The 16049-nt window shown below is 36.2% G+C and overlaps 1 protein-coding gene and 1 pseudogene across 1 annotated transcript in view; both read right to left on the reverse strand.

Annotated features, from left to right (window-relative positions):
• Positions 1 to 16049, reverse strand: part of Picalm (phosphatidylinositol binding clathrin assembly protein) — a 100486-nt gene that overhangs the window by 18140 nt on the left and 66297 nt on the right. The window contains exons 14-19 of the mRNA XM_013013979.1: positions 8431 to 8538; positions 6392 to 6523; positions 6268 to 6301; positions 6014 to 6113; positions 2931 to 2954; positions 1260 to 1319 (exon numbers count right to left, since the gene is read on the reverse strand). Coding sequence (XP_012869433.1) covers positions 1260 to 1319; positions 2931 to 2954; positions 6014 to 6113; positions 6268 to 6301; positions 6392 to 6523; positions 8431 to 8538 — 458 coding nt within the window. The remainder of the gene's footprint in view (positions 1 to 1259; positions 1320 to 2930; positions 2955 to 6013; positions 6114 to 6267; positions 6302 to 6391; positions 6524 to 8430; positions 8539 to 16049) is intronic.
• LOC105984039 lies at positions 14703 to 15282 on the reverse strand (annotated as a pseudogene).

The raw sequence follows: 16049 nt of genomic DNA on the forward strand, positions 1-16049 counted from the left end.
TCTTATGCCAGTACCAAGCTGTTTTGATTACTATGGCTTTGTAGTAGAGTTTGAAATTTGGTATTGATATTCCTCCAGCACTGTTCTTTCTGTTGAGGATCGTTTTTGCTATTCGGGGTTTTTGATTGTTCCATATGAATTTTTGGATTGCCTCTTCTATTTCCTTGAAGAATGAGGTTGGAATATTAATAGGTATCGCATTGAATTTGTAGATAGCTTTAGCAAGCATTGCCATTTTCACGATGTTGATCTTTCCAATCCAGGAGCATGGGAGTTTTTGCCACTTTCTAAGTTCTGTTTTGATTTCCTTTTTCAAGTTTTTAAAGTTTTCATCATAGAGGTCCTTCACTTCTTTGGTTAAGTTAATTCCTAGGTATTTTATTTTTTGTGGGGCTATTATGAATGGAGTTGCTTTCCTAATTTCAGCCACACTTTTCTTATTGTTGGCATACAGAAAACCATTGATTTTTGAGGGTTAATTGTATAAAGGGAGCTAATTTCATACAATACACATGCAGTAGTAGCACAGTGTTAACAATGAGAGACACAATGCTGCCTCCTACCAGCATCAGTTTCTCAAAAATATGAGAGTGAGTTAAAGTTACAATTTACAATCCTTATTTAAGTCTATACTGAGAGGGTTAGAAGAGGAAGGGTGACAGCATATAGATTATAGGGAGTTTAAAGACTTTTTGTGCTTTAACAATCTTTCTTTATAGGAAAATCTCTCTGGTCTATACCAGACAAAATTTACCCTATGCAATTAAAAAAATACTAATTACAGCTGGGCACTGGTGACTCACAACTAATCCTAGCTACTCAGGAGGCTGAGCTCTGAGGATTGTGGAAACAGACTGGGAAGGAAAGTCTGTGAGACTCCTATCTCCAATTAATCACTCAAAAGCTGGAAGTGGGGCTGTGGCTCAAGTGGCAAAGCCCTAGCTTTGAGCAAAAAAGCTCCGGGACAGTGCCCAAACCCTGACTTCAGCACTAAACAAATAAATACTGATTCCCTTCCTTCCTCTACAATATGAGAGGCAATATGCTAGGCAAGTACAAGGCCCTGCTTAAAAAACAAGCAAAGAACAAGCAAACAAACCACACAGTCTGTAATAAAAAACATGATCAGAAGAGTTAAGAGGGGAAAAAATAATACTCTAACAAAGCTATATTAGGGTATCACTGTGTTAGGCACTAGACCTAGGAATGAACAAGGCACTAAATTCTTCTAGTTTAGTTGTATCTGCAAATATACTTACGATTCCATATCCTATCATGCCTGTTGGTGTAGTAGCAGGATAGGCCATTACTGGGGGTGCCTAACATGGTGAAAGGAAAAAATAAGGAAATATAACTCATGTTTATCCAAGAATAGGTATAGTTCCACTAAGAGAAAAAGAATTGTTAAGACAGCTGTAATTAAGTGACATTTTGATCAATAACTGTCAATTAATGCTCAGTGAAAAAGCAAAATTGTTAAAAAGAAAAAAATCATTTAAACTTAAGACAAAACCATGTTTTAAGATTTCAACATACTTTTATAGCTTTAAAATCTTTGCTAGAGCACATGCCTAGTATGTGTAATACCTTGGGTTTCATCCCCATCATATCCTCAAAAAAGTTTCAAAAGCTTAAAAATATTAAACTAAAATTTAGTCATTCAGTTTATAAAAAATGTCTGCCAAAACAAGTTTATTTCTTAAGAACTGGAAGAAAAAATTTCTAAAGATTTCTAATCAACTAATAAATTGATCTTCAAAAAATATTTATTTTCTAAGGACCTCATTCATTGTTATTGAAGAACTCCAAAAAGATTACAAATCACTAAGTATGATTATCTCTACAAAACACAGTTCTTACATAAAGAGTATGTATGCTAACTTTCTAATTTATTCCAAACATTATTAAAAATTATTCCTTCAGAGAAATGAATTTTTTTTTTGGTCAGTTGTGGGGCTTGAACTCTAGGCCTGGGTGCTGTCCCTCAGCTCTTCAGCTCAAGGCTAGCACTCTACCACTTGAGCCACAGTACCAGTTCTAGTTTCTGGTAGTTTATTGGAGATAAGAGTCTCAAGGACATTACTGCCTGGGCTGGCTTTGAACTGTGATCCTAAGATCTCAGCCTCCTGAGTAGCTAGGATTACAGGTGTGAGCCTCTGGCACCCAGCTTAGAAATAAACATTTTTAACTCAGTTTATATTTTAATAATTAAAGAATCATTGACAACTAAGATATTTAAGTTCTTGTAGATAAACAATTGGTAACAGAATTATTATTGATACAATGGCTGTCTTAACATTCCCTGTGTGTTTCTTACAATAAAGACTAAAACTGAGTACTGGAGAAAGACCAATAACACTGCTGAAACAAACAAACAAAAAAAAGGTGGGGGCGTGGAATTATATGGCAATTTGAACATATGCATGGAGAAGTTAAATGAAGCAAACATTTTTTAAAAAGTAATATTAAAGTGAATAGTTAAAAGTTAGGGCTTGGGTAAGCATGAAGGGCTTATTGGTCTCTCCCTACTGAAAAATCAAAATCTACAAGAGCAGTGAGACAAACTGCCAAGTATAGCAGAAGCCTATAAGATTACATGCAGTTGTTATCTTAAACATTACCACAATCAACATTTCCCTTCATTCAGAAGTCATCAAGTGCAGAGTGGCAGCACAGACACACAGACACCCAGCCATCTGGCAGCAAATGGCGGAATATTAAGCAAGAAAAGAAAAACTGGTGTTTCCCATGCCATCATCAGAATCAATTCTGCAACACACCCATGAAATCAGTAGATGCTAGGAGGAATTTTTGAAACACTGAAAATCTGAATGTGAAAACAATAGCTGGAAGGTTATGAGATTCTGCTGCAGCAGTGGTTAATAGCATGCCAATTTATTGCAAAAAAAGTCTAGTTTTTGGTCACTTACGTATTGTGGAAAATGCATGCCATTCTGTTTTTCCCAGGGAGAACAATTACATAATGCAATAACATTGGATTAGAACAAGTACTTACACAACAAAATACACAGAGCATTTTAGTTAACATGTACATTCACTAATTACCTAAAATCCCTTGCATCTCCAATATCTAATGAAAGGACATCTTTACCAAAACAGTATCAAGGTTGACAAGGGAAGGTGAAAATTTTACCTCATTTTTCTGTATATAGATACAATAGGTCAACGATGACAAAGGTTATTAAGACAACATGGGTAAGTACAGTCAATAGTGCAGAATTCAGCTGCATCAGATGTCTACCACAAAAGGTTTTTAAATGCACCATTGAAAAGAATTTTTAGTGTAACATAGACTTTAATAAATTTCTAATTTGTTTTAAATTTATTTATAAACCTTGACAGTGCTTTTTAAGGATTAAAAGGTTAGAAATATAAACAAACATCATAAGCAGCAGTTTATCTTAAAGTTGTGAATCACAACATTATTAGTTCTATATGTTAGCCTAAAAAGAAACTATAACCCATCAATATTGAACAAAACCTCTGTAAGAGATTACATATAATCCCACACACCCGACAGTAACATAAGCATTCCTATGGAATTAGAACTGGCAAATTCTGAATGGTTAATACCTCTAATTCTACTGACCAATCCTAAAAGCCAAAGTGCTATCTAAACACAAAATATTTTAGTTTTATACGGATTTAATATAACATAAGCAAATCCTCACTGCACTTTAATATAAGGGTTAATATTTATATGATTTAAAGTATGTGGAAGTGAAACTGTAGTGCAAAGTGGTAGTGCCCTATCCTTGAGCACAAAAAGCTCAGGGATAGCATCCAGGTCCTAAGTTCAAGCCCTGGACTGACAAAAAAAAATAAAATAAAAATTAGAAATATTGTGTATAACTCATACCTGACTATAAAACCCACTAGCTAGTAAAGCCCATGGTAGTGAGAGAAACATGGATTCTGAATCAAGAGTTCGATTTAAACTTACACCCGTGGTTCAAGTGTTTTAAAGGTGAAAGAAAATCATAGTTTTATACTTAAGATAGGGACAATGCTCAAACTTTCCAAAGAGAATATTACTTAAAAGATAAAGTTAAACCATGTACACATGTGCATATAAAAAATAATGAAAATGAAAGGTTTTATTATTATTGATGGCAGTGATAATTATCTATAGGAAAATGTCATCTTAAAAAGGTGGCTAAAACTGTGAGCCAGTGGATCATGTCTATCATCTTAGTTACTCAAAAGACTAAGACGGGAGGATCATGGTTTGAAGCCAGCCTGGGAAGGTTAGTCCATGAGACTCTTATTTCAAATTAACCACAAAAAAGCCAGAAGTGGAGTTGTGGTTCAAGTGGTAGAGTACCATCCTTGAACCAAAAAAGCTCAAAGATAGCACTTAGGCCCTGAGTTCATGTCCCAGTATCAGCAACCCCAACTCTTGCCTCCCCCGCAAAAAGTAGCTAAATTTAAGTGCTATTTTCATGTTATTTTTAGTTCAGCCCTATTGTGTTGTGTATGTATATGTGTGTGATTCAAAATAAAGAGGACAATATCCCAGAAGAGACTTAATGATGAGAATTTGCTCCATCAAAGATAGTCAAAATCTCTAATAGCCTGTGTAATCAAAGCCCACTGACCCATTGTTAGAAAACAAGAACTCAAAATTTTCAACTAGGGCTATCTTTTTTCTCTTATTAGCAAGGCAGCAAGCAGGCCAAGGACAGGGAAATAACCACAAAGCTATTCTGGACCTAACAAGTTAAGAGTAATTAAAACATTACTAGAACCTTCTTCAGTACTAGAAGCTATTTAATATATACTGAGGATTAATAGCTGATCCCCATTACTTTGGATTTCCTATTTGCAAATCTATGTACTAAATCTTATAACCTCAATATCACTACTTGTGGTCATTGATGCACATGTGCAGAGGAGAAAAAAAACTGAGTTGCCAAATACAGCTCACTTCCAGCTAAGGTATAACAGAGAAAGTTGGGGAGGAAGGAGATATTACAGTGATTTGCAAGAAGTTCTGGGGCCAGATAATCCAGGTTAAAATTCAAATGCTGGCATTGGTTAGTGGAATGGCCTTATTTTATTTTGTAAAATAAGGAAATCAGAATCTAGTGGAATGAAGGATTTAAAATTACAGTATGTGAGATATATGAATATATGTACATATTTTCCCTAGTAATGGGTTAGTTACTAGTTTCATGTGACTTTAAATTATTACTATCAGAATAAAGCTCAACTCATTAAAAAAAATCATATTAACAAGAACTAAGAAAATACAAAGATTGAAAAATAATAATGGTACCAGGAGCTGGTGGCTCATGCCAATTATCCTTGCTACTCAGAAGGCTGATATCTGAGGATCATGGTTCAAAGCCAGCCAGGGCAGCAAAGTCCATGAGACTCCTGTCTCCAAAAAAGCTGGAAGTGGATTGTGGTTCAAGTGATAGAGCACTAGCCTTGAGCAAAAGAAGTTCAAGGGCAAAGGCCAGACCCAGAGTACAAGCCACAGGACCAGGCAAAAAAAGTGTGATATGAACAAAAATCAGATTTTATATTACAACAAGTAATACATTTAGAGCAACAATATGTAGTAGTGATTAAGAGCACAGCTCCCAAGATCCTGAGTTCTAAAACAGCACAGTCACCTAAGAGCTCTGTGATGTGGGGCATACTTCTTAACTGTGCCTCTATTTCCTCATCTATAAAATCCAGAGACTAATAGTTCCTACCCCACAGGGTTCACTCCTATAAGGATTATACCAAATAAGATCGTATATTATTTATTAAAATGATGCAAAAAATGCTCCGCACAATGTAACCTTTAAATATGTTAGGTACTGAAATGTACCTGGAAAATAGTCAACAACTTAAAAAAAGGAATTAAGAATTCAATGCTAAAACTCTCAATGGTCTTTCCATTTTGTGATTACTTTACATTTTTCAAGCTATATACATGATTAAATATTCAGGTGTTACTATATATCAAGTAGTATATAATTAGCATATACCAACTCACCATTGTTGCAGCATTCCAAGCAGTTGTTGGAGCAACCTTTGGTTGCCAGTTAGACCCTCCAGTTAACTTCTTTTCACCTGGCTGGCTCCAATTTACATCACTTTAAATAAACATAAGTAAGGATATTAAAAGACACATCATAAAATTTTGTATAGTACTTAGAGTAAACAGAACATTTATGATGTAGACTCAGAGATAAAAGCCAACTCAACTTCAAAACAACACATAGGAAAGAATACAAAGAAAATACTTACTTCTTAGTAGTGGTTCCATTTCCAATGCCAAGATCTAGGAAAGGAGAAAAAGAAAACATTTTAAAACTAGATTTAATTTAATAAAACAACTTAAAGATGAGCAAAGAATCCAAACTCTACTTACTTCCCACAAGGTTGGCTAAAGACGAATCCAAGTCATCAGACACTAATTTGTTAGGTGGAAGTTTGGCAACAGGAAGACTCTGATTCTGAGAGGCCACTGTTGGTTTGAGAAGTCCACCTAGTTCATCAAAGCCTTAAAGTTACAAACAGACGAAATAGGATTTGTAAGGAACTTTATAGTGCTACAGCTTTCTAAAAGAGGTCCTTCCTTTTCTCCTTGTTTACTGGAAAAGTTCTCTCCAAAAAACCAACATAACAAAACCAGGGCATTAGTAAATATCTTTGATGGAAAGTTTACCCCTCAAAGTGAACTGATTGAGAAAGCTGCACTTGCTTTGACAGACCATTTAACAAAATTATAGTAAGGGGAAGGAAATGAAACATAATTCTTCCCCTGGCCTCAGAATACTCAGTTATGCATAAAGCAATATAAGTAGAAAATAGATATCTGCAACTTTGCAAAGTTTGTTTTGAGAAATCGTATTTGTGGAACTGTTTCATACTCTTCAAAGTACAAAGTATATAAATTAACCTCAAGTATACCTATGCAATAATAGAACTAATAGCATAAACTCACCTAAAAGTATTTCTTGAAAATGGAAATCAAATTCCTAAGGTTCTTCACCAAAGGGTAAATGATAAATGCAAATTCCACCAAATAAAAGTACTCAGGCACTTAATGGTATAATAAAATGTTATGTGGTAAAATAAAAAATATATGATTAGCTGGGTGCCAGTGGCTCAAGCCTGTAATCCTAGCTACTCAGGAGGCTGAGATCTGAGGATCACGGTTCAAAGCCAGCCTGGGCAGCAAAGTCCATGAGACTCTTATCTCCAATAAAAAACACTAGAAAACCAGAAGTGGCACTCTAGCTCAAGTGTTAGAGCGCTCGCCTTGAACTGAAGAGCCGAGGGATAGTGCCCAAGCCCAGAGGTCAAGACTCCTCCCCCCCAAAAAAAAGATTATAAAACAATTATAGTGAATAAAAATAAATTCTTGGGCTAGAGAGGTGACTGAAGTAGTACAGTACTAACAAGTACAAACCCCAGTACCACCAAAAGAACCTATATATACATTTAACACATATTCCACACACTTAAATGCGTTTCTTCTATGGACAACTATATGTTATACAAGTAAGAATATAAGTTATTTCTTTTTGAGAAGTTCGGGGCCTCAAACTTGTAGGCAGGCACTTATACCAGCCAACATCCCTAATTCATAAGCTAAATTTTAATTACCAGGCCAAAGTCAATGGTCGTCTCATAAGAAGAATGTGGTCTAAATTTGATAAAAACTTTATAAATTTTAAATTACTAGAAGCACAAAGTACAAATTTTTCCCTACAGTCAAGAAGTTCTTTTAAGACAAATGAATAAACACGATATAGTAACAATCACTCTTAACAATAAGAGCTCCTATACCCACAGACTTTGTATATTCTAGCTATATATAGATTATCAAATAAGCCAAGATATACATTTATATCTACCAGCTCAAAAGCAGCTGGTAGATATCTTACAATTTCATACAGTAAGATATACAAATTATTATTCATTATGACTAAGAAGGCACAGCATTCTATAGTCATTAGCCACTTAGCATACTATTAAAATCTGTTTTGCTCTCTTACTTTGTTGTGGTACAAAAGCTTTCCCAATCTAAAACTATCACCAAGAATACATCCTTGCCAGGTGCTAGTGGCTCACACCTGTCATCCTAGCTTCTCAAGAGGCTAAGGTTTGAGGATCATGGTTCAAAGCCAGTCTGCTAAGAATATGATCTCTAATTAACTAAAAAAAAAAAAAAAAAAAGCAAAAACAGAGCTGCAGCTCAGGAATAGCATCTACCCTCTAGTTCAAACCTCAGCAATGGCAGAAAAAATAAGTCCTTGAGGTTCTAATCTAGTAGCCTGGGGAAAGGTAGCCAATTTCATTGGCTACTTCAATTTAATCTACTTAGAAATGCTAAAAGTAGCTCTACCTGTCCTTACACAGAATGTACACTATGGTACATTTCATAAAAAATTGTTTTCTTACCGCCAGAATCCACAATAATGTTTGTAGACTTATTTCCAAACACAGATTCAAAGTCAACATTAAGGCCAGTTGAAGGATGTGGCTGTGCAACTGGAGAAGGAGTGAATCCTGAAAAAAATCAAAATGTAAAAAAGCTCAATTCTTTACCCATTAAATGTATATATATATATTTAATAATTGGCCAACAGGTGAAAAAGTAAATTCTCTAGTCAAAAAAATCAATGCCATATTTTTATGGTGATTACTTTTTTCCTAACAAAATCATCTACCAAGAAAACAACGAACTGACATCAAATTACTGGTTTGCTTCATTATAGGAATAAACTTTTGCTATCTTTTACCTTAATTTTGTATGTTGTAATCTCTTATAAATCAAAGCCATCTGAACTCTAGGATTTCCCATGAAGCAAAACATATATGCAATGCAAGTAAATCAATCGAGAATAAAAAATAAGTATTATACAATACTTAAAAAATATGAATCTTAGTATTCTCAAGATACTTTAATTCCTCCTAACTACACTCTATCTTCTTTTTTCCTTTCTTTTTCCTGGAGAGTTAACCAAACACTACACAGTTTAAATTCATTGGAGAAGCTGTGGGATTCTAAAAGTTGCAGTCCACTAATCTCAATGTCTGTCTGTGTCCAACTGCTTTTAGAACAGTAGAACAAAAACTCCAAACCACTCTCTAATTTCCAAGAACCGGGCCAAGAAATATATAATCTAATGTGCTAATTCACTTAAGTCTGATTTGAAACATCAACTCATAAGCAGTACACTTATATATCTTTTCTTGCTATGGTAATTATACTGGCACCAGTAGTATGAGGCAAGCAAACACCAAGCTAACGTCTTTCATTCATCCTGAGCTAAAAAGCTTTTTCACATGTGAGGTTCTCAAATTATAGAGGCTAACAAGAACAATAAAACCCAACTAAAACTATTAGGTTTGTCATATGACTATATACCTCTGTCTTACTAGATAACTTTTCAGATAAGTACCAGTTCTTTCACCTGGCAGAAGGTTGTTAAATAGCTCACTAAGGTCTTTTTCATCTCAAAGTTCTATTTCTGCTGAATCACCTTTAGTCAGAACTTCACTGTAAATTCTACATGTAATTCACTAGGATATATATAAGTACAAGGATAAAATAACTGTACTAGAAGAAAATTGTAAGAAGAAAGGTCTTCAAAGACACAAAAAGCCAGAAAATGATCATTATTACCAGTAGTGCCTAAATGTGAACAACAAGTAAGCCAGTAACTGTGGTTCAAGACTGTAATATTAGCTATTAAGGAAGCTGAGATCTGAAGATTTGTCTTTTGAAGCTATCTCACAAAGGAGAAGTCTAAGAGACTCTTATCTCCAATTAATAACCAGAAGAGCCAAAAGTGGAGCCGTGGTTCAAGTGGTAGAGCAAAAAAGGTAAAAGGACAGCACCCAGGACCTGAGTTAAAGCCGCAGTACTAGCACAAACAAACAAATAATGACTAGTAACACAATGGTATTACTTTAAAGGTAGCATTTTGGATCATAAAATGAATATTCTGTAGAGCGGTAGGGTACATTTTTAAAACTAACATTCAAGAATGATCATAGTCCAATCCTACTTTATGTTTGTGTTGGTACTGGGGCTTCAACTCAAGAGGCTGGGTGCTGTCTGTCCCTTACCTTTAAAAAAAATTTTCCTTTAAGATTTGTTTATTTTTATTTTTGGGGGCCTGAATTCAGGGTCTGGGCACTGTCCCTGATCTTCTTTTCCTCAAAGCTAGCTTCTACCACTTGAACCACAGTGCCACTTCCAGCTTTTTCTGTGGTACTGAGGAAATCAACCCAGGGCTTCATGCATGCTAGGCAAGCACTCTACCATTAAGCCATATTCCCTTACCTTTTCTGATCAAGACTGGTATTCTACTACCAGAGTCACACAGCTTCACTTTCAGCCTTTTTGGTGGTTAGCTAGGGATAAGTCTCACAGACTTTCCTTCCTCAGTTGGCTTCAAATCAAGATCCTTAGATCTCTGCCTTCTTAGCTAGGATTACAATCAGCCACCAATGCCCGGCTCTTAAACTACTCTTAATTCAAAGTTACTGCCTTTATGAAGAGAGCAGAAACATTACCAAAACACAAAATAATTTCATACATAAATCTCTTGATCATCAAAAGTATTTGGAAGAGCAAATACTGGTATTATATTCAACAGAAAAATGAAATAAGGTATTAGCTGGACTCTGGTGTCATATCCGTAATCCCAGCCAGTTAGGACGCTGAAATCTGAGGATTATAGTTTGAAGCCAATCTGAGTAAGAAACTTTGTAAGACTCTTACCTCCATTAAACATGATGAAGCTGGAAGCAGAACTGTTACTCAAGTAGAATACTATCCTTGAGCAAAAAAACACCCCAAAAAACAAAAAAACACAACAACAGCAACAATTATTTAGGGACAGTGCCCACAAGCTTGAGTTCAAGCCCCAGGACCAACACCAAAAAGAAAGAAAGAACAGGGGTGTGGGGGGGAGGGGGAAGCATGGAGGGAAGAAAGGAAAAGGGAAGGAGGGAGAAAGAAAAGAAAGGAAGAAAGAGAGAAGGGGGAGGGAGGGAAGGACAGAGAGAAAGAAGAGAGAGAGAAGGAAAGGGGAATAAAAATGATATTTAAAAATTCTAAGCTAAGCACTGGTGGCTCATGATTGTAATACTAACTACTCAGGAGGCTAAGATCTGAGGATCACAGTTTGAAGCCAGCCTGGGCAGGAAAGTCCCTGGAACTCTTATCTTCAATTCTGCCAGACAGTTGGAAGTGGTGCTGTGTCTCAAAGTGGTAGAGCACTAGTCTTGAGCAAAAGCTTAAGGACAGTGACCAGGCCCTTAAGTTCAAGCCCCATGACTTACAAATATATATATATATATATATATATATATATATATATATATATATATATATATTCTAGATTTATCAATTTACTAACATTAAGAGTACAATTTTTAATTACATCACAGACTTTGGTTCTCACAACTCCTTAAATTAAGATCTAATGATAAAGATTTATCTTATTTATGTGCCCATTCTACTACCAACACAGAAGACATATCTAATACTGTTCTTCAGCTGGGCTCTGGTGGTTCACACCTGTAATTCTAGCTCCTCAGAAGGCTAAGATCTGAAGATCAAAGTGCAAATACAGCCTGGGTAGTAAAGTCCTTAAGATTCTTATTGCCAATTTTCCTTCCCCTCCTCCCTCCCACAGACAGAGCATATATACTGATCTTTAAAGATTTCTGGAGATTATATTACTAACCTGAATCTTGCATTACACATGGAACAACTTGTAATTAGACCAAATACATCAAATTCTTATCTCTTCCTGCTATATATCATCTCAGCTTTCTAAAATTTGGTAACAGCCAGCCTATTAGAATCACTAGTTCCTATTTACCTGCATAGGGAGAAGGAAATGTTCTCTTTTTCTATTTCTAAAATCCTTGAAGAAAAGAAAGAGAATAAGAAGCAAGCAAGCAAAGAAGGAAGGAAGGAATCCTACTTATTGTAATACAAAACAACTTTTATTTACTTAAAGAGGGGAGATTTCTCTTAAGTCCCCCAAGGTGTCAATTGATGAAATTAAAGTATTACCTAACAGTAGGTTAAAAAAGATACATAAGTGCAAAGCATGTACTTCAAGTCTGAACAATCTGTGTGGACAGGGGAAAAAGTGAAAGGAAATTTTAAATAAATTGTACTAGCTATTGCAGAAGCAAGCAGTGTATTTCTAAGGTAACAATCCTGTGTGTTGTATGTGTGTGTTAAAAAGTCATATTTGTAACTGACAATCTTGCAAGTAATCTATTTTTAAATGATACTTGTTTAAAAAATCATACAGCTTACAAAGGACTGAAATTCAAACTCAAATTTACTAATTTCAAGCATATTTTCTTCTCTCAAATGCACTCACAATTCTATTTTAAAATATATTTAGCCATGCCCAATTCTTACTACTAGCCAATAACCTTATTTCTTCTGTTGTACTCTATACTTAAAAAATAATTTTTTGTTATTATAAAGGTAATGTCATCCCTTCCCTCACTCCCAGTATATACACTTTGTTTCCCCCCCATCGGTGGTGGGGCTTGAACTCTGGGTCTGGGTGCTGTCTTTGCACTCTAACACTTGAGCCACAGCACCACTTCGGGTTTTCTGTGGTTAATTGGAGGTAAGAGTCTCAGGGACTTTCCTGCCCGACTGGCTACAAAGTTAAATATCAACTGGACATTGATGTTTTACTACTTCTGCAATGGCCAATGACTGTATTTGGAAAGAGATACAGGAATGCAAAAAGAGCTTTAAACCTCACAAGCTTATGATATTTAAATGTCATATACTCCAGAATATTTACAAGTCCTGAGTATGTACTAAAGAGAAAACGTAACAGGCATGTATTCACAAAATCGTGTGTTTAACTAAGTAAAGCAAAATCAGACATCTTGTTCTCCCTAAGCAAAGTCGTTTTCCTCAAAAAAAATTGAGAAAATTTTAAGAAAACTTTCCTGTATAAATCAGTAAATTTAAAGAGATTATTGTTAATATACATTCAAATAAGCTAACTACTATAGAAGACACATGGCATATAAGAGTAATATTAGGATAAATTTGAGTGCTAAGAAAATTCTGACAAGAAGGGCAGAGAGAGGAAGAGAAAAGGAAGAGAGGAAAAAAGGGAGGGAGAAAAAAAAGAAAAGAGACAGTGAAGGGTGTAATGAACTGAAAAGAATTACTTAAAAAATATGTGGGTCCAAAGCACTTTGTATTCTTCAAGTTACAGTTCACCAAAAAAGAACATAAAGCTCTAATAAGTGTTCCATTAAGTGATATATATATATATATATATACTACATATATCAAATTTTAAAGGAATACAAAAAGCTGTCATTAAGAAAAGAAATAAAAGCAGTTGGTTTTTCAGATAATACTAACCTGTCTTCTAATATCTAGCTTTACTAGTTCACACAGTCAATTCATGGCATAAGGACTACAACAGACTCTTTTTGACTTAAATTAGATCTCTTATAGCTTTAATGAGGAAAATTACATAAAAGATTGAACATTTATTATGACACAAACATCTTCCTCTGGCAGGGTAGAGGATATGTAGACACACAGCTCTTCTCGAATCATCCTGGATTAAATCTACAGAACAGGGCTGATAAACCTGTATTACAATCACAAGAAGGAATCATTTAAATCAACAATTGGACTTTGGATATACTAGAATATCTGACTTGGGACTTTCTCTAATTAATGTCTTCTATACACTTGTTTTCTAGTTCCTTTCCTTTCATATCCTTCCCTTTCTTCCTTTCTTTCAAATTTACCTAAGGCTAGATGCAGCCACATGATCTGTTTAGGATACACAAAGAACATTCTGCTTGTTGTTTTAACCAAAACATAAATTCAAGGGGTGCCAGTGACTCTTATCTGTACCTAGCTACTCTAGAGGATGAAATCTGAGGATCTCTGTTTGAAGCCAGCCCAGGCAGGAAAAGCAATGAGACTCTTATTTCCAATAAACTATCAAAAACGCTGAAAAAAGAGCTGTGGCTCAAGTGGCAAAGTGCTACCCTTGAGCAAAAAAAGCTCTGAGATAGTGCCTAGGCCCTGAGTTTAAGCCCTAGGACCAGCACCAAAAGAACAAAGAAAAACAAACCAAAGAAACCTTAAATTTGCAGTACCTCAAGCTGTTTTTTCTGAACAAAATGAAAGCAGTTCTACATTTTTATTTTATTTCATTTTATTTTTTTGGTCATGGTACTTGAACTCTGAACCTGGGTGCTGTCCTTCAGCTCTTCAGCTCAAAGCTAGCGCTCCACCACTTGAGCCACAGAGCCACTTCCTGTTTTCTGGTGCTTTATTGGAGATAAGAGTTTCACAGACTTTCCTGCCTGGGCTGGCTTTGAACTGCAATCCTCAAGATCTCAGCCTCCTGAGTAGCTAGGAATACAGGCGTGAGCCACCAGCACCCAGCAAGTAGTTCTACATTGAAAAAAGAAAGATTTTTTAATTGTAAAAGGTGACATAGAGGGACTGCAGTGATATAAGTCAGTTGCAGTTATGTAAGTACATTTCTTTTTTTAATATATGTATTTTTCACACATTAAAAAATCCTTTATTTACAAAAGAAAATTTACACAGATAATACTGGTTCTAGTCTGTGCACTTCCATGGTCTCTTTATCAAATGAAGTGGTAGCAGGTGGGGAAGCAAAAACCAAGAGCCAAAACATCATCCAGGGCAAGGGACGACCTGAATCAGTCTTCATCAAGACTGCATCACCCCACACTGTGAGATTACCACAGGCAACTTGGGCTTATTGTTGAGGACTGTGGGAACATTCTCAATCTTTCTCATCACTAGAAGTCCATCAATGATTTTGCCAAACACCACATGCTTCCCATCCAGCCAATCACACTTAGAGCAGGTGATAAAGAACTGACAGCCATTTGTACTGGGACCACTGCTTGCCAGAGAAAGTGGGCATGGAGCAGAGTGTTTAAGTTTAAAATTTTTCATTTGCAAATGCCCCTGGTAAATACTGGCAACTCCTGTACCATATCCATTAACTAAATCTCCACCCTAAATCATGAAATCCTTTATAACCCTGTGGAAAGTGCTCCCTCAGTATCCTATTGGAACCCCATCTTTTCTGAATTCTCCAGTGCAGAACTGCCTAAAGTTAGCTGTCTTAGACACAACATCTGCAAACAGCTCAATCTTACACATCCAATCTCCTGACCACCAATGCTAACATCAAAGAACACAATGGGGTTAATAGGGCTTGAATTTGCCACCACCATGGCTCCAACCTGTAATATATATATTTTTATTGTAAAGATACTGTACAGAGGGATTACAGTTACATGAGTAAGGCAATGAGTACATTTCCTATGGAGCATTGTTAATCCCTCCTTTGTTTTCTCCTACCACCCCTTCGCTCCCCACCTCCCCAACTCCTCCCTGCACACTACATTTCTTTTTTAGTAGTGTCACCTCTTCCCTTGGTTTTACACTTTTTAAGGAGGTAAGAGCTGAGTGTAAAGGTGAAGACTTAGCACTCCTGGTCTTGAGTTCTAGGTCAACCTAGGCTACAGAGTGACATCTCAAAAAGGGGATGTGGGTGTGCTATTAGCATAGATTAAGTACATATTGCTTTGTTTAAGTATATACTAATATACTAGAATTGTACAGTGCTGGGGCTGGGAAGGTGGCTCAGTGGTAGAGCACATGCCTTGTATGCCAGAGGCCCTGGGTTTGATTCCTCAGCACCACATAAGCAAAAAGAAAAAAGCCGGAAGTGGCGCTGTGGCTCAAGTGGTAGAGTGCTAGCCTTGAGCTGAAGAGCTGAGGGACAGTGCCCAGGCCCAGAGTTCAGGCCCCATGAAACCAGTTGTTTAAGGATACAGGTGGACCTGTTGCAACAATGAGAAGTACAAGTTGTCATGTCCAAAACGACTTTACAATGTCGGTGCGGGGGGGGGGGGGGGGGGGGGGGAGAGAGAAGGAGAAGGATTGGGATTGGGGGGGAGGGGGGAGGCTGGGAAGGGATGTGAAGGGTAAACAAAGG

The sequence above is a fragment of the Dipodomys ordii genome, unplaced genomic scaffold, assembly GCF_000151885.1.
Source record: "Dipodomys ordii isolate 6190 unplaced genomic scaffold, Dord_2.0 Scaffold22, whole genome shotgun sequence".
NCBI lineage: Eukaryota > Metazoa > Chordata > Mammalia > Rodentia > Heteromyidae > Dipodomys > Dipodomys ordii.